Here is a 24,045-nt window from a genome sequence, read left to right on the forward strand (position 1 = left end):
AGTATCTATTTTAGAATGTTTATAGGCACGTCACTTGGGCTTTAATGAGCAAAAAGCCAATGAGGCAATTTGATAAATCTTATTTATAGAACAATAAAGAAAATAGAATTATAATGTCAAATGTATCAAAAATATACATAATACATTTATGCACATAGATTTTTTTTTTTTTTTTCCTGGGGCAAAAATGACAACGAGAAGAGAATTCCCACCAAAGTGGGTTTGCGTGAACAGACACGCAAGCGCACACTGACGTTGTAGCGGGTTAACCACTTCCTGTGGGGGTGTCCCTGATATTACGTCAGAAGCCCCCCACGCACACACACCCACGTAATGCGCGTGGAGCACTTCCTCCTCTCGGCGTTTCCTCCCATTGGTCGTCGTCTGGCAACTTTTTCCAAGCTGGTGCGTCCTCGCTGACTGCGTGACTAAAGCAAAAGTTTGGCAGCACGTCGAGACCGAGTCCACCTGCACCCTCGTCGTCAACTTCCTGCAGGTGAGCGACTACTTCCTGTGTTTCCAAGGGGCAACCGACAGGTGCGGGCCTTCCGAATCCCTTTTTGGTCACACGCTTGAAATGTTCCGACAGGGAACAAAAGATGAGGCTTTTTTTTTTTGCGGTTCAGTTTCGTCAAAAACACGCGTGGCGTGGCGTGGCGTGGACCGGATGCGGATGCGTACGGGTCGCCCTCCATTTGACAACAATCTGCTGTCTGTTCTCCTCATTCAAACATCAAACGTTTGGATGAAAAGCAACAGCTGGCGAGTGGTTGCTTCCTAAACGCGCCTTCTTCATAAGGCATGAACGGGAGACATTTTATTTACGTCATTGATTTATTTTTACTGTCAGTTTGATTTGGAAAAACAATTTCTGAAACTAGTGACCGAAGTCCTCCACGCGTCAACGGTCCCCTGTGTGGTTCGTGAGGCTTTCTCCAGCCGTTTTCGTTGCAAATCATTTTTTGGGCTGTTTGTGGCCTACACCTCATTTCACGTAGCCAGTAATAAACGGATGACCTCTGACCGCCGATGCTCAGCTTCATTTTTCTTTTTTTTTTTTTTTGTCTGGGTGTGTCCTAAATATGAGTCTTCATCTTTTTTTCCCACTTGTGCGACGATGATGATGAGCAAAATGGTGACTTTATTGAAGAACACTTTCTGACTGTGTCCTGCATGGAACAACAATTTTCCATATAAGAATAAAGTCGTGTAGACTACCAGTTCCTCCATTTTTTTTTTTTTTTTTTTTTTGTGTTGTTTTTTTGGTCCTGGGCAACATTCCTGTCACACGTCGTTGCTTCTATCTGATCGCAAGAACTTGTCGGGGCACAATTCTGTTTTTGTGTGTGGGTCGTGTTGCGTGTGGACGCATTCTAAAAACAGCTGCAAGCGCTCGTATGGATTATAGGCATATATTTTAGCTGAAGAAATCATTTGAACAAAAATTCCAGTTAATCAAATAATCTTAACGGCTAACGGTGCAGGAAAAATAGCTCGCATCGTGTAAAAGAAGGAGGAGTAGGGCGTAAACATAGCATTTGTGCCAATATGCTGCCAAGTGTCTTTTTTTTTTTTTTTTTTTTTTTCATCTACAAAAAGTCGCACGATGTCTCGGATGACGGCTGAAAAGGTGGCCGCCACCTCTGGACATCAGCAGCAGAACCTGCCGTTTGGGGAAAAAGTCCAATATTTTAAGGATGAAAGTGAAGAAGAAAAACTGACAGTCCTCTTTTCCTTTTGGAAAAAAAAGTTTACTAAAAATATTGCACTTTGTGAAATTTTATATTTTGACTAGGTCAAATTTAGGGGGAAAAATTTTTAATCAAATGAGTTTAGCATCTTTTTTTTTTTTTTTTAAAGAAAAAAATCATTTTCTTTGTTTATGTTGGGAAAAAACGGGTCTCGATTTTGGTAGAGAACGTGTCATGAACACCCAAGAGCAGGAAGGCGTAATAAACTGAAGAGTTTATTAATGGAACGCAATGGACGTTGTTCCAGATGATGATGATGATGATGATATCGTGATACGCAGTGAAAGCAGGGAGCAGGCGGAGGAACAATTAGAAAGATGGAGGCACGCACTGGAAAAGGAGAGGAATGAAGATTAGCCCGAGTAAAACAGAATATGTGGAAGAGATGGCGAGGGTGGATGACTTCAAATACTCGGGCTCGACAATCCGGAGCGATGGTGAGTGTGGTCAGGAAGTAAACAAAAAAGTTGGCGGAAGGTGACAGAAGAGTCTCCGCTTGGATGAAGAAGGGCAAAGTTTAGAAAACAGTGGTGAGGGCGGCCATGATGGACGGATTAGAGACGGTGGCAGGAAGCAGAACTGGAGGTGGCAGAATTGAAGACGCGGAGGTTCTCGCTTGGAGTCAGCAGGATTAGAAATGAGCTCATCAGTGGGAGGGACAGCCAAAGTTGGATGTTTTGGAGACAAGGTTCGATCGAGAGAGCAGACTTCGATGGTTTGGACATGTTCGGAGGCGAGAGAATCTGAGGAAATTGGTAGGAGGAAGGATGGGAAGGATGGAGCTACCAAGGAAGAGAGAGCGAGAGGAAGACCAAAGAGAAGGTTTATGGATGTTGGGAGGGAGAAAATGAGGACAGTTGGGCTGTTGGAGAGGAGGATGCAGGAGATATGCTGAGATGGCAAAAGATGACACGCTGTGGCGACCCCGTACGGGACAACCCCAAAGACGTTCCGGATGTGTTGGCAGGCGGCGGCAAGACCGACGCGGGTCAGGACCGCAAAGGAACACCAGAAACGGGGAGGTGCAAGAGTCACCGCGGGAACGAGGCCTCGCAAGACTTATTGGGTAGGTGGGTCCGTGGTACAGCCAGGACATTCTGCCGTACCTTGGCGAGCATCTCGGGGAAAAAACAAGCCGGCTGATATAAATCGGTCAGACTTGTGGGACAAAAGGGAGGACTGGATGGAAAACACTCTCAAGTTGCGCCAGTGCCAGTCGACACGTTTCAACACGACCGCATTGTCCAAGTGCCGTCAGTCAACAAGAACCTTTTCTTTCTTTCTTTCTTTTCCACCCAACGCCATCAAAGTTGTTTGTCGACACCTTTCATCCGCATGTTTTGGAGCAAGAAAGAAACGCATGACATGGAAGAGTGTTTTAAACAACCCTGAAAACTCTTGCTGATTTAAAAAAAAGTCAATAATCACCTGTTAGGAATAAAACCTCCTTTTTGAGGAATACGTACCGTATTTTCCCATTGGAGACGTAAATATTTTCTGAGGTGGTTCTTGACTGAAAACGTTTAAGAATCGCTTTTCCACGTTAACGCGGCGGCCTAACGGACAGCCGCTTGACATCTGTCGAGACGAAGCTGTGCTGCTGCTCTTTAAATCTTGAAAAATAAAAATTTGAGAAGGTTTGAAAGTCCCACAGCCCGACTGAAAGCGCACCGACGAACGCGCATGACGGCTGCCGCGACTTTGCTGGCTTTCTCTTCTTCCTCTGTTTTTCAGAAGCCGCCATGAAAATTGCATCGTTCAACGTCCAGAAGTTTGGACGAAGCAAAGTGTCCGACGCAGAAGTCGTTGGGATCCTGGTCAAGGTGACGCACGCACGCCCGTTTCCAGTCATTGTCGAGTTGTTGTGGCTTTATATAATATTCACAAATCAGATGCCGGTGGCTTGAAAAGAAATATCTTTCTTTTAAAAACGTCTGATTATTGAAATGGGGAAGAGTGTCAAAATTGCACCACATGCAACCATCTCTTCCCCCCACCCCCGAGCTAGAAATAAATATCGATTAAAATATTAAGAAATCAGATAGGGAGCTCAAAAACGCCACTGCGACACTGCAAAAGTGTTCCGGCGTGAAGAGGATGCGGTCGAAAAGGACACAAAAACTGGACCAAAAAAATGTGATCAGATGGAATTATTTGATGACTTGTCTAAAAATATTTGAAATACTCCCAGATTATCCGGCGCTATGACATCATCGTGATCCTGGAGGTGGTGGACATCAGCGGCACGTCGGTCAAAACCCTTTTGGATGCGCTCAACACGTAACACGTCTGCCGTCCGAAATGCGCCCAGAACCAGTTCAGAAGTTGAAATGTTTGAAATACGAGCAAACGTTTTGTGTTCAGGCCCGACGCCACTCATCGCTACACCATGAAGCTGAGCAGCCGGCTGGGCCGATCCAGCTACAAGGAGCAGTTCTTGTTCTTGTACAGGTCCGGAGGCGCCGGCGTCACCTTTTACTGTCGTGATCTCGCGTGAAGGGCGCAATCCGCCGCATCCCGGACTTCTCATCTGGTCCACGCAGGGACGACTTGGTGGACCTGGTGGGCTCCTATCAGTTCGACGACCAGGAGACCGACGGCAGCGACGTCTTCGCCAGGGACCCTTACATCCTGCGGTTCCGATGCCACCGCACCGGTGGGGACCGGTCGGCCTTGCGCGAAAACGCCGCGTCCGTCGGTGCAAAAGTCCACGCGTGTGTTTGTGTTTCCGCGCCAGTGCTGAAGGACCTGGTGATGATTCCCGTTCACACCAAACCGCAGGACTCGGAGACCGAGCTCGACGAGCTCTTTGACGTCTTTGAGCACGTCAAGAACAAGTGGAGGACTGATGTGAGGATATTCCCGTGAGTTTTTGAAAAGCTAGCCCTTGTGACCAGAGAGCCTGAGCATGGTGACCAGAAATGGGCGTTTTGCTCTGAAGCGAACCGTTTGGACCCATTTGGACCCGTTTCCAAGGTCCTTCAAAGAACTAGGATTTTATTTGGGAACATGAAATTTGGTAGGCTTGTCTATCACAACCAAAAAAAAAAAAAAGTCTCAGAAATCCAACTCGAACTCGAAACCCCATTTGGGGGACATTTTAGAATTGAACTACTTCCTCGGTTCTACAAAAACCTTGGCATTCTAACAAAATTCCTGCCTCTAAGCGGTTTTACTAATCAACATGAAATTTGCTGGCCTTGTCTATGATAAGTAGACCCACAAAAAACAAAATAGTCTCTCAAATCCACACCTTAGAAGGCAGAGAAGGTTGCCACTGACTCATTTGAAGGATTTTTTTTTTTTTTTTAATTCTCCCTCTACAGCCAATTTCACCAACTAAATATGAAATTAGGTGTACGTAGACCCACCAAAACAAAAATCCCCAAAAAGTCCTGCCACAAAGCCCGCACTAGATGTGTTAGCCATTTCCCTGGGTAGCTCAAATACCAGCAAAGATTTTGTCCATTGGCTACTAGATTTGAAGCATGTGGATCAGTTTTCATGATTTCCTCCCAAACTCGGCGGCCACAACAGAACGTGATGATCTTGGGCGACTTCAACGCGGACGGCGCGTACGTGTCGGACCGCAAACTGCAGGGCATTCGCATTCGCGCCGACAAAAACTTCCACTGGCTGATCGGAGACGACGTGGACACCACGGCCAGCACGGGGAACGCGCACACCTACGACAGGTAGGATGCGGACGTGCGTGGGGGTTTAGTTTCGGACACGTGCGAGTCCTGAATAAGTATCACGTCTTCACCTTCGCGTTCTAAGCGAGCCGAGTCCCCACTAATTCTTCTTTCTAGAACAAAACAAATGGGACACTACCATAAAAATCCAGATTTTTAACACAGAAGACTTGTCAAGCTGAGTCTTTGGCAAGTTCCAAGCCCGAAAATCGTGCACTTGGCCTGACTCGGGTCAAGTCGGGACTCGATTCCCTCAGCTCCCGTCGGATGGTCGCAAACGTTAACTAACGCCGAGCAACCGTTGCGGTTCCAGAATCGTGGTCTACGGCGACGACATGCTCCGCGCTGTGGTTCCCCGCTCCGCCAGACCCTTCAACTTCCAGAAAGCCTTTGACCTCAGCGACGAGCAGGTGTGTGGTGAAGCAGCATGTGGCTCATCATTCAAGTCTTTTGCGACCGTGTCTTTGCTTTCTTTCCAAGATGTGCATTAGAAACTCATTGGCGTTTTTCTGCAAACAACGAGCCGGACACATCGAAAGCGGCACGGAATCGTTGCGACACGTGTCGATACCGTGCCGCGAGCTCAAAGCAACGCGTGGCGATGTGGATCTTGCGCCCGTTTGTTTTGCAGGCACTGAAGGTGAGCGACCACTACCCGGTGGAGGTGGAGCTCAGGTCCCTCGCCAACCCGCGACAAGAAAACCAAGGTAACTGCTACATTTATGTGAGTTAGTTGGTACAAGACAACCGCGGCACGTCTGCCTCGCAGTTCTGAGCTCGGCCGTTCAAAGTTTGGCTCCGGCCTTCTTGTGTCGCATGTTCTCCAACTTCCTCCCACATGCCCAGACGCGCATGAAGGTGTGGACGTCGCCGTGAATGGTCTAAAAGTGGGCCATGTGACTGACTGGCAACCAGTTCAGGGCGTACGCCGCCTCTGTACCATAAAGTCAGTTGGGATAGGCGCCATCACGCGCGCGACCTTACTGAGGATGAGCAGTACGCGGAATCGATGAATTCTCGTTTGTCTTGATGTGCCCTGAGCTGGCCCGGCGCCCAGTGCAGGGTGTCGTACCCAATCCGCAGCAGCTTGACCCGATCTGCATTCAATCTGTGGCAATAAAAAGGGAGCCATTGTTTTTGAGATCCTTGGAATTATGAATATTTTATAATGTTACATTATATTGGAGTGGTCTAAGTCTAGACTCTTGCTGAACTCCACTGGCCCTTTTATAATGCCTGTAAAAGGTTGCTAACATCACGGTAAAAATACAAAAACTGAGCTGACTATCAAGATTTGCCAAAATTTCACGTGATGTAACAGACGCTTTACATTTTTGCTCCAACTCTAACAAATAATACAATATGTCGTCTGGCCTAAGCCACCCGGGAAGGTCCAGATTTGGAAAGTGAACTCCTGGAGTTGAAGCGTGGAAACCTGCTGCTGGAGCGCGAGAAACTCAAGCTGGAGATGCAAATCCTGCAGATGAAACTGGACAAGATGACGCGAGGAGACGAAAAAGAGCAGCTGCTGTTCCAGTCGCCGCGCCGCCAGCCGTCCTCCAGGTGCAAATTGCAGTAACATGACGACCCAACGACCCGGCCCGCCAGGTCCAGGCCAGAAGAAGACCCCGGAGGGTCTCTTGTCCTCGGGCTGACAAGAGGTCATTTCAACACCAGTCTGCTCACGTGAAAAGTGCAAATTTGGTAACGCCGCGGTGACCTCATTCAATGCATCTACTCGACAGACATTTTTTAATGATCTGATATTTTGTGACCTCATTCAACGCCCTTTTGCTTTTGAAACGATATTTCCGCTTAAAACTTATTTGAAGGCGTCACCGCTTGACGTCCGTCTCGGAGTTTTGAGCTTTGGGATTTGAATCTTTGCATGTTGTTCTTGTGGACTTTTTCTTTTTCACACGAGACTCCAAATTGTCAAAAGCTGCAATTATGAATTATGAATGCTTGTCTGTGTTTTTAGAAATGGTTGGCGACCGTACTCCAGCTTCACTTTCTCTTTTTCCCCCAGTTCTCTCGCCAAAACTCATCTGGGTTGGACTTCAAAATATCACAATTCTAATGAAGGTCGTAATAATTATGATTGTTTCTGGCAGAACAAACTTTTTTTTTTTGTTTGCTTTAAAACATGTTTTTCTGGTGATCAGTCATAAGCGTATAAAACTTTGTGATATTTTGCCCCCTGAACATGTTTTGCTATTATAGCTCATTAATTCCACGGATAGAGATATAAAAACAAAAAGGAACAATACACAGTTGAGGTGATTTCAAATCATTTTTTTTCTCGCCTCTATTTACAATAAAATGACGTTAAAAAATATCTTTTTTTGCAGGAATTCATTTTGACAGAAACACCTTTTATTTGAAAATGGTTGGTCAGCGACTCCCAAGTGTTTAGGCCAAGAAAATATCGCACAGTTGTAAGACGGACACACGCTACACTTAGTCAACACTGCAGAGTAAACAAAAACTAAAAATTCAGCCATACTGCAGTGGCGTGAAGCAGCGTGGAAAACATCACAAGGTTTCATTTCTTGCCCGATTTCTTGATGCCGCCGCCACCTTGTGAAAGGAAAAGACAGGACCAGGCATAAGGAAAATATGCAACCGTTAACGAGAAATAATAAATACGACCGAGGTCAAGCCGTTGGAATAAAAAAAAAAAGACAAGTGACGTTGCCCTTGCCTAAAAACTTTGTTCCTTAATTGTCTACTGAAAAAAAATAGAACTATGCCAGATATAACTACACTTTAGTGGCCTGTGACAACGTCTTCGGGGAAACAAAGTCTTAGAGCGCCTAACATTGACAAGAGGTCATTTCAACACCAGTCTGCTCTACAGCTTTTAATGCCATGTAAGTTGATCTTTGTGAAATAAATTATGCCCAGGTGTTCAATCTCATGTCCGGCATTATCTAAAATTATACCAGGACATTTTACGGACCAGTAACAAAGAAATAATTCCGCAAGTGATACCGTTACGGACTATGAAATGGCTTACAATTTCCAATCCCGATTCAATTTTTTGGCGTGTAGCCTTGGATCGGATTTGGGGTATTATAAGAATGTGTTGGTATGCAGTTTATATCCTGTGTAAATTGTTCATTCATACTTCCCATATATCCGTTATCAGTCAATATATTGAACAATAGGTGAAATCAGCAGTAGAGAAAATGGATGGATATGGAATATTGGCTTGTTCAATGTCGCTACTTGCCCTAAAAATGCCCTAATGGACAGACTCCACAGTCAGCCAGTCAAAAACGTCACGGATTAGTAGCGCTTAGTGTTTTTGTGGGCTCCAGAGCTTTAACATGCACTAACGTCCTGGCACTTATTCCGACTTCCGAGAGATTTAAAAGAATGTTTTGTGCTCATACAGAGTGGCCCTTTTCCAGAAGCTTTGGCCTTCAATGCGTCCAAGGCCTTCTGCTCCTCCTTCTGCTTCTGCTTGAAGGCAACTTCGTCCTGCACGTACATTTAATACACTTCAATTTAGTGGTCATGTGTAGATGCAGATTGACTGCGTGAAAAAAAAAAAAAAAAAACCAACTTGTGCATTCCGGTCGCTAAAAAACGAACGCAAAGTTATATTTAGGAAACTCACGTCATCCAAATCCTTGGCTTGCTTTTTGGGAGCCTTCAGGGGTTTCTTTTTGCCTCCTGTGGGGGGGGGGGGGGGGGGGACACGAGACGCGTTATGGTCAACAAAGCACACTTGACAGCTAGGTATGAACACAACGTCAAAAGATGCTTACTCCAGCTGATATAAACAGCACTGTCGCCATTTCAATTATTTGTAAAAATAAAAAAAAAGCCTACGAACGCTGCTCTCTTTGCCAAAAAAGGCCAGCCAGCTATTCCACACAGAAATACCATTGCTTTTTGTTATATTACTCCAAACACAAGATGCCGAACATTCGCAGCGATATATATATACAAAAAAAAAACGTCTTACCTTCCCTGCCTGACATCTTTTGGCGTGAATAATAGCGAAATAAGGGAAAAAGTGGTGTGCTAATGTTGCACTGCTTCCAATGTTGGAGTGAAGAAGCCGCGCCCTGAGGACCCCGGCAAGAACTTTGAACCCGGAAAAAGAAGGACTGTCACGCGCCTGAACAAAATACACATCATGCTACCTGTCATCTAGCTCGCTGTCTTATTTCACATTGGAATGGCGACGCGGAGAGACGGAGAAAATATCAATGTGACACGAACGCTTCGGGAACGCGCACGAATACAGGTACGCATTTGTTGAGCTAAATGTTGTGGCAAAGTAAGGCAGAGACCTGATGCTAAATGCTAAGTGGCTACCATTGCAAATGATTGAGGACATTAGCAGCGGCTAGCCTGCGAATATAAAAGTGGGAGAAGATGAGGAGGAGGAGGAGGTTGAACTTTTTTTTTTTTTTTTATCATTTCTGAAGTCACAAGGACGAGTCAACGAAATGACTACAAGTGCGACTTTTCACTCCTGAATGGAAAGCTGTCACAATGTAGAAACAGCTATCGAGAAGTAAGAGAGGAGGAAAAGGATGACGATAAAAATGTCATCAAAATGGAAGGAAGGAAGGAAGGAAGGCAGAAAGCAAGGGAAGAGAGAAAGAAGGAAGGCACAAAAACACGTTTCAGTGAAGGAAGGAAGGAAGGTTGCATGGGTAAAAAAAAAAGAGATTGAAGGAAGGTAGGAGGGAAGGAGAAAATGAAGCTGGGAAGTGGCAAGGGTGGAAGGCAGAAAAGAGGAAAAAGGTAAGGCTATGGAAGGAAAGAATTAGAGTGGATGAATAAAAAGAAAAGGGTGTCTGAGGGAAGAAAGTGGAGATGCAATTCACTGCTTATTTTTAATTACAGATTATTCTCCCATTTTTTTTTCTTCAATTCATCATTGAATCAGATTTTTTTTTATTTTTTTTTTTTAATTCCATCCCTTTATTGAAAAATGACACCCCCGCCCCCAAACCAAATTGTCAGTGTGCCCAATGCACAAACAATTCAGTTTCTGGTTTGGGCCCTCATATGTCAGAAAATTGGCAAAATTGTTTGAAATAAATATAATTAGTGTTTACTGTTGACAGAGTAATAGTCTGAGGATTTTGACGTGCTTAAGTTAAAGAAGGTCTCTAAATGATTTATTATCCCAAATTATTTATAAATGACTTTGATACCAGATTAGTTATTGATTGTTGCACCTCTAGCAGGAAGGGAAAGATGCCAGCACAAAAAAGATTAAAAAATCTGAGGGGGAGGCAGGCAGGAAAGAAAGAAGGAAAAAAAGGAAGGATGTAAAATACTGTGAATAAAGTAACCAAGGCAGAAAAAATGTATAAGCAAAGGACGCAAGGAAAAAAAAAAAAACAACTCAGAGTGGACGAAAGAATGTCAGAAAGTGAAAGAAGGGGAAAAATGGAAATGGGTCGATGCAGTTTGTTCTGTTCACCATCGTGCTAAAATGGTTGTCTGAATATGAATTCCTTTCATTAAACAATGTACGTTTACGCTTACAGGTGGTGTCTCTGGAGCTGGGCAGGAATTGCACCTCTGACTAATTGCACTTTTCAATGAGGTACTTTTCAATTTGGCAAGAATACAACACAGAACATAGAGAATCGTTTCATCGATGCGGACTTTTTACTTTTGCGGCCTTTGTGCCAGGTACCGAGTTCATGGGTCGGGTTGTTGGTCCCGCCTCTTCCTCCTCAAACTTGCGCCAGTCAGGTGGCGGCTGGTCCGGTCCTATAGCGCCCGTCATCAAGCTGGCGGCGGCCCCGCGGGACCGATCGGGCCTGAAGGGCTGAAGGAGCGAGCGCTGTCTGCCTTACAGGTAACGCATTGTTTGTTCATTTAAAAAAAAAAAAAACAAAAAAAACCAAATGTTAATAACGGTAATTATGTTTGTTGGATGCAACTTCTTTTTGGACAATACCAGTGTATTACCGATACAGAGTGCTGATACCACGAGTACTTTTCATCTCTAAAACTTCAGTGTTCACAATAACAGATTATTATAAATTCAAACATGATGACTAGCCAGTGTGTCAAAGCGCCACAGTGTAACGCCACCTGCTGGCAAGGAGTACTCGCTCCATATCAGATTTCTTTGCCTTCAGCATTGGTGGCTGGTATCGGCAGCCTTCACAAGTACCTAATACGTCGAATATGTCTGTACCCGCGATTGGTATTGACCCAAGGTTGTTGTGCAGCACGCAGGCCGGTTGGGGCAGCAGTGGACTCAGAAGTCCGCCCAGATGGCCGCCGCCACCGTGAACACCTGGTGGGAGAAGTACGAGGAGTTCGTCGGCCTCAACGAGGTCCGCCGCGCGCAGACCAAAGTCACGGAGGTCAGTAAACTCCTCCCCGGACTCGTAGCCGGTCCGGTTCTGTTGCCAATCAATTGTGGGACACGAACACGTCAACAATGGATTGAAGGACACAAACGTAACAGAGAAATCAACATTTTTCACCGTCAAGTCAACCATGAATCGAAGAAAATAATTGGCGGATTAATCATTCAAATGAAAAGAAGCGCGAGTTCCGGCTTCTACGTGACCCATAGAGCGCACGTCAGTCCAGTCACAGGGCGGCCTTTTGTCGCCGATCGCCTTCCAGGCCGAGTCGGGCTTCCTGGTGTCGCGGGGGATGGTGCGGGAGGCCCACGTGAGCCTGGAGGCCCTGCAGAGCCGCCTGAAGGAGGTGCGGGCCCGTCTGGACCGCGTGGCCCGGGAGGAAGCGCACTACCTGGAGCTGGCCACCCTGGAGCACAAACTGCTGCAGGACGAGCGACGCCTGCGCACGGCGCACGGCGACGCCGAGGCGGCGGAGCGAGAGACCTTCGCCGCCTTCTCGGCCGCCGTGCGGGAGAGTCACGAGAAGGAGCGGGCGCGGGCCGAGCGCACCAAGAACTGGTCGGTCATCGGCTCGGTGCTCGGCGCCCTCATCGGCGTCATGGGCTCCACGTACGTCAACCGCGTGCGCCTGCAGGTGGGAAAGTTGCCTTTTTTGAAATTATTATTATTATTATTCATTTGCCTCGTTAAAGCGCTATTTTTGTCATACATTCAGCCATACATTAGGCGCAGCGTGTTCTTGTATGGTATTACATACGCGAGGTGCGCCCGTGTTGTTGGGCGCAGCCACTCCAAAGCATAAAACAAACATATTGCAGTGCTCAGTGAAGAAAAATGTAACTTTTATATCCTCCACACGACGACGCGTGGAGGCAAGTCATGAGTCCGCATGTTGTTCGCGCTTACGGTGCCACGTTGAAACTTTGTGTCACAACGTAGCAAACAGATTAGCATGACGAATCAATAGTAAAACAATGACTGAAGAAATAATTGCCACAAAACATCCACTTTCAAAGCGGCGCAAAGCATGCTGGGAGGCGTTCCCAACCTGCTAAAATACATCAAAACTGCATACTGTCAATAAATGATTTTTCATATATTTTTCTTAATTGGCTAATGAAATTAAACTAGTAATAACAATAATTAGAACAAATCATTAGTTTGATATAAAAATATGTCAACCAAGATATATTTATTTGAACTCAACCTCATCTTTGACTGACCTGGCCCTTATTTAAAAGAAAAAAAGAAAAAATGTGTCTAATAGTTTGGCCCCGCCTCCTCCCGATCTAGTATCGTGTAACAAAATCATAAATTGTGTTTGTTTTGCTCTGTAGGAGCTCAAAAGTCTGCTGCTGGAGGCCCAGAAGGGTCCGGAAAGCCTGCAGGAAGCCCTCAAAGTCCAAGCTAGCAACCATCGCTCGCAGCTGGACGAGCTGGGGGCGCTCGCGGACAACCTCCGGGGGGGCGCGGTCCCCGAGGGGCGCTCGCCGTCGAGGACCGACCGCCTCCTGGAGACGCTTCTGCCCCGAGTGTCGGAGCTACAGCGAGGCCTCGGCGGGGTCCGCGACGACCTCTCCCGCGTGACCAACCTTCTCGAAAACGGCTCACGGTCTGCGGAGGACGTGAAAACGACGGCGAGTGAACGCCTGGGTCGCAGCACGCTGTACAACGCCGCCTTCGCGTACACGGCCGCCGCTCTCACCGTCACGGCCGTGTACGCTTTGCTGAGAGGAGGAGCTTAGAGGTGGCTGTGGCGGTTGCCGTGGCAACACAGTTGGTGAGTCGCCGCAGCTTGACTCGGGACAGACTTTAGGACTTCTTTCCACTGGTACTAAATGACATTATGTGTACATAAAAAAAAAAAAAAAGGAGCAACAAAAGAAATGGAAAATCAAAATCATGTAGTGATAGTAAAATTGTGCATTTCATCACACTTTTTTGGTGTTGCGTCGTCGTCACTGTGAATTGTGGAGCCAAGCATCGCCTCCCGATCTCTTTCTTTCCACTGTTGACATATCAGAAAGTTTTGTGATCTGCCCAATGGCCGAATAGTCAACTTTCACCTCATTATTAACATTCACTACAGCTTTGCTAAGTCACACTGTAATAAATCATATATAATCACTATAATAGAAAAATAGTAATTTTAGAGGTATTTGTGCGCGTGTGGCCGCAATACGCTTCTCCCTGTCCTCGTTTTTTTTCCAATCATAGTCAATGAATGCGGTTTGTGTAAGAGCAGGCCTCATTCATTGAAATATTGGTATTTGTATTGAATACTAGCTGAAAAGATGGATGGGATTTCGGCAAAGGTTAATGTGTAGCCGAGTACGCTTCCGCGTTCACGAGCCGTCTCCCCGTTCGAGAACGGATCCAGCAACGAAGAATTTGAGCTTTTCTACGCTTTCAAACTCTTCCGTGTAAATCTCGACAACTTACTCACTGGATACATGTTTAGATCCATTTGGCCGAGACAAGCGGAAGCGACTTCGGCGTTTAATATGGGTCCTCTATATGCCAAGAGTCTCTCATTTTTCAACGTACCTTCGTTTATTATCACCTTCTAAATTTTTAACGGTATCGGACAAAACTCTGGGCGTCGTGCTACCGACTTAGCATTGAAGGTTGCTGTTTGACCAGCAATATCGCCAGTCACGTTACTTCGGTGACGTAGCCGCACGAGCTCTATAGTTTGGCGACTCTGTTGGGGTGCATTTTTCTTAAAGTGGCAGAATCACTCCTCGGTGTTTACCGTTGGCGTTTGTCACTTCCGGTGGTTGAAGTGTACCGAGTCGGAACAGGACAGCCAAAGTCAGCTTAAAGTATCCCTTGACCCGCCACCAGGTGGACGCAAAGCGGGTTATAGCACAACCTGGTGGAGCCATTTGGCATTTCAGACAGGGTCCAACGAACCTAGTCAGGAATTCGCTCTGATTCGGGCTCAACGGGCTGCAGTTTGCCCACCTCTTGAGTCTCATGATGGTTCCCATCGGTAATAAAAAAAATAATAATTCATCTCAGTCAATCATTGTGGCTGTCGTCAATGCTTTATTTATTTTCAGGTTGAAAACATTCTTGACAGCAAAAAAGTATGCCGCTGAATAGTAAAAGTCAAACGACAAATTATTTATTCATTTTTTTTGTAACTACCAAACCCTTTCCAATGTTGCAATAGTAAACCTCTTGGCTGACGCTGCCGCCCTCTTGTGGGCATGTCATAAAAATGTTTAAAAAGCTTGAGAAAAAGCATAGCACCGAGCCTCAAAGTAGCAAAATGTTTTGCTCATGTTTGGATTAAAACATAAAAAAAAAAAAGAAGCACCAAATAAAGCACCCACTGGTTCAAAAAGTATCTTTTTGAGCAGATATTTCCCCCCCCAAAAAAAAAGAAAAGAAAAGACGGTCAATTCACAGTCTGACATTGACCACGCAGCTGCCCTTGAAATCTTTAAAAGCGCTGGCGTGAATGTCGGCCACCAGGATCTTCTGTCGCGTTCTGTACGGGGTAAACTCAAACTGGACGCGGATGCGCTGGTTGGGAGACAAGTCGGGAAGTCTGACAGGACAAAAGAAGAAGAAGAAGACATCGCCTTGTTATTGCTGCGGCAACGTGCACCAAATTGCGCGTCAATTTTTAAGGGAAGTGCGTTTTGAGTGCGTCGTGGCCGCTTGGACTCAAAATGGTGACCTCACGGGCCCGAAAGACTTTTCAAAGTGACACCATTCAGGGGCTCAGTTGTTTTCCAACTTTCACGACGGTGCGCAATGGCGGCTCGGACCCAAAATGGCCGTCTTGCCGTTGAATTTCTGACCTCTTTTGCTGCGTTCTGTTATGACAGCCGGGTGCACCCAATTTTGTTCTTCAGACCAAAATGAGCAACTCGGGTCCTGGGAACCTTTCCGTGCATCCCGTCGAGACGCACCCGCGTCCGCCCAATTTCACGTTAATCGGTGAAACTGGTGTCGGGGCAGATTTTTTTTTTTTTTTCTTTTTTTCAACTTTACGAAGGGCTGCAAAATGTCCGCCTTCCTGTTGACTTTTAGACACGGACGGGTCCTTGGGAGTTTTTCACGCGTCCACCCGAACTGTGAAACTGGCGAAAGGGACCGATTTAATATTATTTGAATGGATCTTTTTTTTTTTTTTTAGGCGCGGATCCTTGTCTTGTCTCGCGTTTGTAGATTTGCTGACCTTTGCTCCAACTCCTCCCGCAGGAGGCCGCTCCCCGACACGGTCAGCGTCATTCCCGTCAGGGTCTCCTGGACGGGGTTCATGAAGATCACCTCTGCCCACGTCCTCTGGTGCTGGCGGACAAAACCGGAAACCTGCCGCGCGCAAAACAAATTTGTTGAATAATTATTGCGGAGCGGACCCGAAATAAACGATTCAAAAGCATTTTTGGCCCAGTGAGCGACACGGCGCCTCTGGGGGGGAACCCGGCCGCTCAAGCGACGCGACCCGATCTCGGATTTCCTGTCCTGCCCTAAATGATCTTTTGCCTTCACCGGCTTAGTGTGTAGGATTTCAACTTTTGAAATTAAAAACAGGAACCCAGATCACAATCCGTGCCGACTTTATGGAACGGTTCAAAATCTGTTTTGCGGGTTGTAAAATAGCGAGAAGACTCACGCTGACGATGACGGGGGGGTCTCGAAGCATCACGTCGTCCTCCGCTAGGTACGTTTTCTCGGGATGCCGCTCGTCCGTCACCAGGGCCGACACCTTCAAGCTGTCGGCTCGCCCCATGTGAGCGAAGTACGAGCGCACGGGGATCACGACGGGCACCGACAGCTCTGCGAGTTGTTTCCACAAAAACAATAACAAAAAAACTACGTGTCAGCAAAATAATAATCATAATTACAAAGCTGGAACATTCTCAAATATCAAGGTTTGACTTTTTGTGGTCGGTCACCGTTCCGTTTTTCAACTGTTCCTCGTGACGAGGTTTGTCCAAAAAGGGCTTTTGATCATCGTAAAATCGGACAAAATGATGACAGGAGTGAGAAGGGGCCCATCGGGACCTTCGCTCGGAAATAGAAATCAATTCTGACCACTTCCCGTTGGAAAATTTCACCTTTGAGAATTCTGGTCGCTGCGTCATCAAGAGGGAATTTGGACAAAATCATGACAGAGCTGAACATTTTTGAAGTATCACTACGTACTTTGTTGCAAATGATTCCCCCCCCCCCCCCCCCTCCAAACTCACGTTTCGGATGTTTTTTTTTTTTTTGTTTTTCCACTTGATTTGTATTGTTTTAACTCACAATTTTCCACGCTAGCTGACAATGACTTTTTTTTTTGGGGGGGGGGGGGTTCTGAGGGCACATTGAGCAGATCGAGACGGACCCGGAAAGCTCTCGTTTGGTCACAATTGGATTTTTGACTTGTTCATCAGTTTTCACCCCCCCCGAGTTTTGTCATTGTGTGGGGAACCTCGACAAAATCCCTTCACACCTTTCATCAAGATTTTTAACTTGAGGAATGACACAATCTCATTTTTCAGCAGACAAAATGGACCCCCCCCCCCATGGAAATGTTTTACCTCTGAAAGGCAGCAGCGTCTCCTTCTTGACTTCGGACTGGACGGCGGCCACCAAGGTGCCGTTGTACCTCATCGCTTGCACGCTGACGGTGACGCTGAGCTTCCTTTCCACGCGACTGTCGCTGCTCAGCGCCAACTTCAGTTGCACGTCCTTGCCGTACTCCGGTACCGAGACCTGCCACAAAAACAAAAAGTCTTACTCCGGGAACCAAGGGCACAGATGGCTGATTTCTAACATTCTTTTTTAGTGGAGCTCAGAACAGCAATCACAGAACTGACCGGGTCAGTCAATTTCTCGGATTTGACGGGAAAAGGTCACGGGGCGGATGAAGGCTGCTTTTCTTATACGGCGCTCATCTGCACAAAATGTGTCGAAACATAGCGCCCCCCCCTCCCCCCCACACACACACACACACGAGTCACTTCTCTGTGTGAAAGGTAGACGTATGACTAAAGAATTGGTTCCGTGGAAATTGCGCTGATCTTCCTGGTGTGTGCGCTTTGGCCACCTGGGGGCAGTATCAGACGATCGCACCTCGTCAGGAAGCCGCAGTCATCGCAATTGACCCCTCCGTGGATATTGCGCAATCCGCGTCACTGACCAATCAGAGGCCAGAGATCCGCATCAACCAAAGCCCGTTTTTGCTCCCACCATTTTCTCTGACAACATTGCGTGGTCCAGTATAGGTTTTGTTAGCGTTTTATCGCGTACTTGGGTTATTTCACAAAAAATATGGTTAAGAGGCGTCGTCACGGACTTTGTAATCGTGACGACGGGTATCCCGAAAGGCGAGTCGGTGGGACTTCGATTCGTAGCCTTTCCAAAACCGAAGACCCGGTACGAGTAAATGCCTTCGATGGATCAAACTTTGTGGAAGACCCCATCATCAACTGAATCCATCTAATATCAACCGGAACACATATGTTTGCACCAAGGTATGCCCTATATTTGATTTTCAATCCACGTCTCGTATCAATGAATTTGAAGTTCTTCGCTAGCGTAACACTGCTGCGTGTGATCGATTGACACACTTATTCTTTGTTGAGCGATATTTAGCGACGATCGGACTGCGCAAACGTGTCGCTTTCTTGCTGCCTCGCGGCCAGAACCTTAACCAGACTGTGTTTGCGCGAAGATATGCCCTAAATTTGATTTTTAATACACGTCTCGTATAAATGAATGAGACGTTCTGCGCTAGCGTAACACCGCTGCGTGTGATCGATTGACACACTTATTCTTTGTCGAGCGATATTTAGTGACGATCGGACTGCACAAACGTGTCGCTTTCTCGCCGGCTCGCGGCCGAAGCTCAACCAGACTGCGTACGGAGGGGTCAATTGCAAATCTTACTTTTCCATCTTCTGGAATTTCATTTTTCTACATCACGCTGTATTTAAGACTTTTTTTTCTGGACATGCAGAAAGACAAAAAGACTTTTATAGAGATAAGATAAACTCTTTTTTTCAAGTCAAGTCAATTTGCACTTGTCCCAATGCGAGACTGAAGGGACAAAATGGCTTTTTTTTTTTTTTCCTTTTTTGAGAAAATATTTTATTTCCCCCAGAAGCTAGAATGAGGGTGCAAATTGATTTAAAGGCGACGACGTCGTCACGTTTTGTTGAGGGAAATCGTTGCCGTCAAGACGATTATTTATACTGGCGGAATGATTTGAATATCCCGCTTCGTTGGATTCCGTGTCAAAGGGGCACGATGAAAACCGCCAGGTGGGAAGAAAAAGAAAAATTCATTTTGTCATTTCGCCGGCTGAACGAGTGTTGAAACCTCATCGAAGCGCATGGTGAGCTTCGGCGGGGGGGCCGGCGGGAGCGAGCCGCCCGCAGAGTCGTCGTCCTCTTTGTCGTCGCTGATGGCGTACTTGAACACGGCGCGCTCCGCCTCCGAGCCTGAAACACGCAACGGGGATGCCGTCAAGTGTGTGTGTGTTTGTGTGCGTGTGCGCGTGAGATACTCACCCTCCCTGTATTTGTAGGACCTGGTGACGTTGACCCGCTTGTCGTAGCCAACCGCCTTAGTGGAGATGTTCTTACCAACTCGTTTGGTGTCCGAGTCAATAACTACCTTGGTGCCGTCAGCTTTGATCTGAAACAAACGTCCATAAAAACAACGCAACACGCAAGAGCACGACCTTTGACTCTCTCTCCGATCGCCGGATGGCCCTCACCAGCCAGTCGACGCAGTCGGCATTGACCTCGGCGAAGACGAACGGGACGTCGTACGGGAGGTGGGTCTCGCCGTTCAAGATGGCCGCCAAAGAGGCGGGGCCGCACTGGTACACGCCTGAGCGCAAAGACAAGCGGCCGGCGAGTCGTTCGGAGATCCGGATATCGGGTCAACGACACAAGCAAGGGGGAAAAAAAGAAAAGAAAAGAAACACAGAATCAAAGGATTCGAAAAGTACAGTGGACGACCTCACACTCGGGGTTTCACCTCCAGTATCTGCTGACTTCTTTTTTCGACTTAAAACGGAAAAAAACAAGACAAAACCAAAAAACTTTTAACCGAGGCGCCCCAAAACTTTGTGGCAGCTCATTCAAGAATTTTTGGGGATCGGGGAGAGCAAACAGACAAATGGCAATGGGGGTTGATATTTGTGGTCCAGCCCAATCCTCAACGGTTTAGGTCCTACAATGCAAATGGAATACACACCCAGTCCAAAAGCAAAAAAAAAAAATGCAAGAAGCTGCCAAGTGAGGTGACGTCAAAGTCTCAATCTCAATGTTTCTCAATCCAGGTTAAATTTATCGGTGATAATTTCTCGGACTAAGAGCAGGTTTTTATTTTTGTATTTGAATGCTTTTAATCGCGTGAAGCGCATCGAGTTATCTTCTGTACGAAATGCGCAATGTAAAGACGTTTGCTTTGTTTTGCTCTATCGTTCGCCCGTCCAGGGATGCGAGCGCGTGCGCCAATTCTTTTGCGCTCGTACGATGGCGACGTCGGAGACTGACGCCGCCGAGGCCTCACCCTCGCTGGGTTCCTGCGGAGTGGCATCCAAAATCTGCCAGCCGTCGTGTTTGCCGTTGGCCTTCAGGTCGGGACGCTTCATCCACGACTCGACCCACACGTGATAGTTCCTGAGCAGAGAACCTTCCATTAGAGCGCGTCCGTCCGTCCGTCCGTCCGCCTGTCCAGTCACGCACGCACGCACGCACGCACCAGATGCTGTCCGTGGACTCTCTGTAGCTGGCCCCCACGTCGGCGTGGTAGATATCGACCTTCAGGTTGGCGTCGGTGTCGTGGGCCGACACGAAGTTGGTGATCACGCGCGTGGGAATGCCCAGCAAACGCATCACTGAACAAAATCACACACATGCACTCGCAAGATGTTTGGCTCACAGGCGAAAGTTGACCGTTGGTAGGGAGGGAAGGAGGCTACAAGGTACGAAGCTTGGGTGGGAAGGCAGACAGAAAGCCAGGGGAAGGATGTAGCCAGGTAAGAAGGTCGATACCGCGGTTTATTTGTGCCAAATCCAAAGACGGTGGTGACGTTACCTGAACACATGACGCCGGCAAACACCCAGCATTGTCCATACTTGACCGGCTGGCAGTTGCTCTTCTTCCACTTGGACAAGATGTCGTGGCTTCCGCTCCAGTGGGAGGGCGACAGGCCGCCCTCGAAGGAATCCGACCAGTTGCCCATCACCACACCGGGATCGTCCGGGCTGTTGATCTACTCGTGCGAGAGCCACAGTGTCACGTCCCGGTCTTGATCCAGACGCCTCTACCGGTTCTGTCCCGGACCCACCATAGCGCTGAGCACGCGGCCCACGTAGGCCGGGTCGCCGCGGGAGGCCAGATCGGCGCTGGGGTCGTCTTGGTACTTCAGACTCTTGTCCAGGAGCAGGAGGCAAATATCTACCATGTCGTCTTCAAACTGGACACGAAGAAGGAGACGAGAACATTTGGACGACACAAAGGTCGGGTCGGTAGGTCAGGAGGGGGATGCGAGCTAGTTGGGAAGAATGGAGACTGGTCGGTAGGTGGCTGGGTGGCGAGGGAAGTACGAGGTGCCAAGGTGGCTAATCTGGCGAGGAAAGTACTCGTGTGTGTTTTGCACATACGTGTCCAAAGTCCCAGTTGAGAGCCGAAATGTAATCAAAACTTCCTCGGTAGATGAGTCCTTGCTCGTTCAACACGTACTCTCGTCTCTCCTGCTCGTTTGGCAAGAACACCGAGTCTCCTGCCAAACCACAAACCCACGTTAAGCACACCTGAGACGAGAAAACATTTTTGCATTTGGAAGCGCCTTTCAAGACCCTCAAAGACTTCGGCGGTCAAAAAAAAAAAAAAAAAGCAGAAACACAAATAGAAATACATTTATGCTGCCCTGCAATTGGCTGGCAATCGGTTCAGGGTGTCCCGTCTCATTAGGTAGCCAACTAGTTATGCTGACCGCGTCGGCAGGAGGTGGAGTAGATTGCTAATTATCCATTTAGGTCAATAACGGAATAAGAGTGACGTGTGCAGCTATGTAGCTAACTAGCGAGGAAGACGCGTAGCTACGCTAAGCTAGGTATGCATGTTGAAAGGCAGCTTGGTAGCCAGCTAGGCTGGTGGGTGGAGCCTCGCAGAATTCCAGTTTTCTTTTCATTTTGTTTGTTTGTTTGTTTTTGTCTCAATTGTTCATCTTTTTTCTTCGAATGAAGGGAAGCAACCACAACGGCGTACTCGAGAATTCAGTTGACTGCGAATAGCCAAAATCCAACGATGCTTGAAGCCCATTCGAATTGCAGAGAGATGTTTTTAATCCCCCCCAAATATTGAATAAGCAGCAACACTACACCAATAAGCATTTGTAGGGTCCCCACTGACCCCCTACAAAGAAAAATAGCTTGAAAGATTTCCCTAAAATTGCATGAAAGAGATTTCGAGAGTAGAAGAGGCGCCGACCTACCGGAGAACCAGGGGTTGAAGAGCAGCACCAGCGTGGTGAGGATCTTGTCCTCCCCCCACAGGGTGGCCTTCAAGGTGTACCTGCCGACGGGGGCGTCCGCGGGGGCCGTGACGAGCACCACCGGGGCGGAGGGAGACGAGCCGGCGTCCAGCTTGGCCGTCCACGGGGCCTTGGCGGAACCCCGGCGGTCGACCGACTCCGGGATGCCGAAGCGGCACGAGGTGCCCTTCTCCTCGGAGGCGTGTCGTCCTGTCGGGTCGCCGGAAAAAAAAAAAACTTCCTTCACTCGCTCGGCGAGGGACGCGCGTACGACGCTTACCTCCGGTGGAGGCCACGAGGACGAGGGAATCCTGGTCGCGCTTGAAGGGCTTGGTCAGCTTCAAGGTGACCTTGAAGGCCTGACCTCGCCGCACGATCAGCTGATCTTGGGGAAGCTCGTCGGTGCGATGCTCGCGGTTGTTGATCTTCGCGTGCGCGTCCACGCCCTTGAACACTGAAGCACACGACAACCAGTGGAAAAATGAATCACCCTAAAGCTTCAAAATATCCGTTTTACAAGCTGCTTATCCTCACGAGGCCCGCGGGAGCCCCGGAGCCCATCCCGGCTAACGTCGGGCAAAAGGCGGACTACGACCTGAAGTGGCGCCAGTCGGTCGCGGGGCACACGTCGACACAGTCATGCACGGGAATTGACCCGCAAAAAAAAAAAAGGCGGGCGTGTGTACCACTAGACCGTTGGTGATGATATCCAGCGTAGGGGAGGGAGAGAAAAAGAAAACCATAGAAAAAATGAGAACCCTTTTTTGGGTGCCAGGCCAAGGCTCCACGAGTGCAGGCCCAGCCACGAGGCCCTCCCCTTCTGGCGGCGGGGGGGGGGGGTGTTACCCTAAATCCATTATTTGTACTGATCGTAGGGCTTTACGGGGCCGTGCTTTGTCTGGGTGGCCGGTAGCTCCAGAAAACCCAACTCCTGGAATCATCGGGACACCCCCCGACCCACAATTTCTAAGAAATGATTTCTTTAGACAGTCGTCACGTCACCTACGATACGTACATCGTCAAACTCTGCAACATTTCACGTGAACGTGAACTCTGAGGCGGCCGCAGACCAGGAAGAGGGCGGCGCGCCGACCTCTTCCTGGTTCTTTTTTGGTTTGTATCTGCGGATTATCACAATCCTTGCCTGCGAATGCGGAGGGGCAGTCGATTGTATTGCAAAAGTCAGGGTAAAAAAAAAAGGTGCATCATTAAAACAGGGTTACTGTCTCCAAAAAAAAAAAAAAAAAAGATACACACCTGCACTTCATTCACAGCCATCATCATCTTAAGCGAACATTTGAATGTGCATCCAAGCTTTTATTCTTGGGAGGAGGGCCAAAATCAATTTGGACGGGCAGGCGATTATTTCGGACTCACCCAAGTTGCTGCCGAAGAAGCTCATCTTCGCACGGCGTCGTGGTCTCTCCCCTTGGCCTGTCTGTCTCTGGCTTCAGACTGCGGGGGAGGCGATGCGAGCTCCTCAAATACGGGCCTGGCAGCCAGTCAGCCGTTTATCGCAACCCCGGAGCCAGTCAGTCAGGTTTGGACCGCAATCGGCGGCTCCGAGGCATCCTTGCATCACACCTGCTGCCTTTTCACTCACCTCAAGCAAACTTGTTGCCATGATTATACTGCGCAGTACTTTTCTGCCTCTCACCTTGTGGGCTCCTTCAAAGTTGCCCATTTTACGGCGGGCCCACGTGAGCAAAACTTGAGCTTCCTCCAAAATTATGCAT

At 47.8% G+C, this 24,045-nt stretch overlaps 4 protein-coding genes across 9 annotated transcripts; 2 read left to right on the plus strand and 2 right to left on the minus strand.

The window, feature by feature from the left end:
• The first annotated feature begins 270 nt into the window (after positions 1 to 270).
• dnase1l4.1 (deoxyribonuclease 1 like 4, tandem duplicate 1) lies at positions 271 to 7,703 on the plus strand. Of its 4 annotated transcripts, none has more exons than XM_061831541.1 (10): positions 271 to 496; positions 3,486 to 3,574; positions 3,943 to 4,031; positions 4,116 to 4,202; positions 4,295 to 4,407; positions 4,489 to 4,601; positions 5,289 to 5,446; positions 5,760 to 5,856; positions 6,078 to 6,153; positions 6,293 to 6,804. In XM_061831541.1, exons 2-10 carry the CDS (start codon positions 3,494 to 3,496, stop codon positions 6,457 to 6,459), a joined length of 981 nt encoding a protein of 326 aa, XP_061687525.1. In that variant the 5' UTR covers positions 271 to 496; positions 3,486 to 3,493; the 3' UTR covers positions 6,460 to 6,804. The 4 variants fall into 4 exon arrangements, with proteins under 4 accessions (XP_061687525.1, XP_061687526.1, XP_061687524.1 ...); XM_061831542.1 differs by having other exon boundaries at positions 274 to 496; positions 5,927 to 6,153; positions 6,293 to 6,428; XM_061831540.1 differs by lacking the exon at positions 6,293 to 6,804 and adding an exon at positions 6,826 to 6,992 and having other exon boundaries at positions 275 to 496; positions 5,927 to 6,153.
• Positions 7,704 to 7,800: 97 nt separating this feature from the next.
• On the minus strand, positions 7,801 to 9,555 carry tma7 (translation machinery associated 7 homolog). Its single transcript, XM_061831544.1, has 4 exons — positions 9,423 to 9,555; positions 9,072 to 9,127; positions 8,845 to 8,932; positions 7,801 to 8,026 (listed from the first exon to the last, which is right to left on the minus strand). Exons 1-4 carry the CDS (start codon positions 9,436 to 9,438, stop codon positions 7,992 to 7,994), a joined length of 195 nt encoding a protein of 64 aa, XP_061687528.1. The 5' UTR covers positions 9,439 to 9,555; the 3' UTR covers positions 7,801 to 7,991.
• A 13-nt stretch (positions 9,556 to 9,568) lies between these two features.
• Positions 9,569 to 16,162, plus strand: ccdc51 (coiled-coil domain containing 51). 3 transcript variants are annotated; one of them, XM_061831530.1, is made up of 7 exons: positions 9,569 to 9,707; positions 10,969 to 11,027; positions 11,117 to 11,285; positions 11,665 to 11,802; positions 12,071 to 12,442; positions 13,146 to 13,588; positions 16,027 to 16,162. In XM_061831530.1, exons 2-6 carry the CDS (start codon positions 11,023 to 11,025, stop codon positions 13,551 to 13,553), a joined length of 1,092 nt encoding a protein of 363 aa, XP_061687514.1. In that variant the 5' UTR covers positions 9,569 to 9,707; positions 10,969 to 11,022; the 3' UTR covers positions 13,554 to 13,588; positions 16,027 to 16,162. The 3 variants fall into 3 exon arrangements, with proteins under 3 accessions (XP_061687514.1, XP_061687513.1, XP_061687515.1); XM_061831529.1 differs by lacking the exon at positions 16,027 to 16,162 and having other exon boundaries at positions 13,146 to 13,744; XM_061831531.1 differs by lacking the exons at positions 9,569 to 9,707; positions 16,027 to 16,162 and adding an exon at positions 9,752 to 10,213 and having other exon boundaries at positions 13,146 to 13,744.
• Positions 14,824 to 23,819, minus strand: tgm8 (transglutaminase 8). The gene is made up of 15 exons (XM_061831528.1): positions 23,687 to 23,819; positions 22,590 to 22,763; positions 22,271 to 22,519; positions 21,438 to 21,556; positions 21,122 to 21,250; positions 20,869 to 21,046; positions 20,533 to 20,668; positions 20,341 to 20,450; positions 19,538 to 19,653; positions 19,329 to 19,455; positions 19,138 to 19,259; positions 17,355 to 17,529; positions 16,442 to 16,605; positions 16,004 to 16,137; positions 14,824 to 15,367 (listed from the first exon to the last, which is right to left on the minus strand). The coding sequence occupies exons 1-15, from the start codon at positions 23,709 to 23,711 to the stop codon at positions 15,220 to 15,222; spliced, it is 2,106 nt and encodes a 701-aa protein (XP_061687512.1). The 5' UTR covers positions 23,712 to 23,819; the 3' UTR covers positions 14,824 to 15,219.
• Positions 23,820 to 24,045: the final 226 nt, after the last annotated feature.

The sequence above is a fragment of the Syngnathoides biaculeatus genome, chromosome 10 (assembly GCF_019802595.1).
Source record: "Syngnathoides biaculeatus isolate LvHL_M chromosome 10, ASM1980259v1, whole genome shotgun sequence".
In the NCBI taxonomy this organism is placed as follows: domain Eukaryota; kingdom Metazoa; phylum Chordata; class Actinopteri; order Syngnathiformes; family Syngnathidae; genus Syngnathoides; species Syngnathoides biaculeatus.

Excerpts from the sequence above, each read along its gene's own strand:
- ccdc51 (XM_061831530.1), top strand. Across the intron at positions 11,286-11,664 it reads GAGCGCTGTCTGCCTTACAG|CACGCAGGCCGGTTGGGGCA; the intron begins GTAACGCATTGT and ends GTTGTTGTGCAG. Across the intron at positions 11,803-12,070 it reads CGCAGACCAAAGTCACGGAG|GCCGAGTCGGGCTTCCTGGT; the intron begins GTCAGTAAACTC and ends ATCGCCTTCCAG.
- tma7 (XM_061831544.1), bottom strand. Across the intron at positions 8,933-9,071 it reads AAGCCAAGGATTTGGATGAC|GACGAAGTTGCCTTCAAGCA; the intron begins GTGAGTTTCCTA and ends ATGTACGTGCAG. Across the intron at positions 8,027-8,844 it reads TTCTGGAAAAGGGCCACTCT|GTGGCGGCGGCATCAAGAAA; the intron begins GTATGAGCACAA and ends TCCTTTCACAAG.
- tgm8 (XM_061831528.1), bottom strand. The coding sequence starts at position 23,711 with ATGAGCTTCTTCGGCAGCAACTTGG. Across the intron at positions 22,520-22,589 it reads CCTCGTGGCCTCCACCGGAG|GACGACACGCCTCCGAGGAG; the intron begins GTAAGCGTCGTA and ends GCGACCCGACAG. Across the intron at positions 16,138-16,441 it reads ACCCCCCCGTCATCGTCAGC|GTTTCCGGTTTTGTCCGCCA; the intron begins GTGAGTCTTCTC and ends TGCGCGCGGCAG.
- dnase1l4.1 (XM_061831539.1), top strand. The coding sequence starts at position 3,494 with ATGAAAATTGCATCGTTCAACGTCCAGAAGTTTGGACGAAGCAAAGTG. Across the intron at positions 4,408-4,488 it reads GTTCCGATGCCACCGCACCG|TGCTGAAGGACCTGGTGATG; the intron begins GTGGGGACCGGT and ends TTTCCGCGCCAG. Across the intron at positions 4,602-5,288 it reads AGAACAAGTGGAGGACTGAT|AACGTGATGATCTTGGGCGA; the intron begins GTGAGGATATTC and ends CGGCCACAACAG.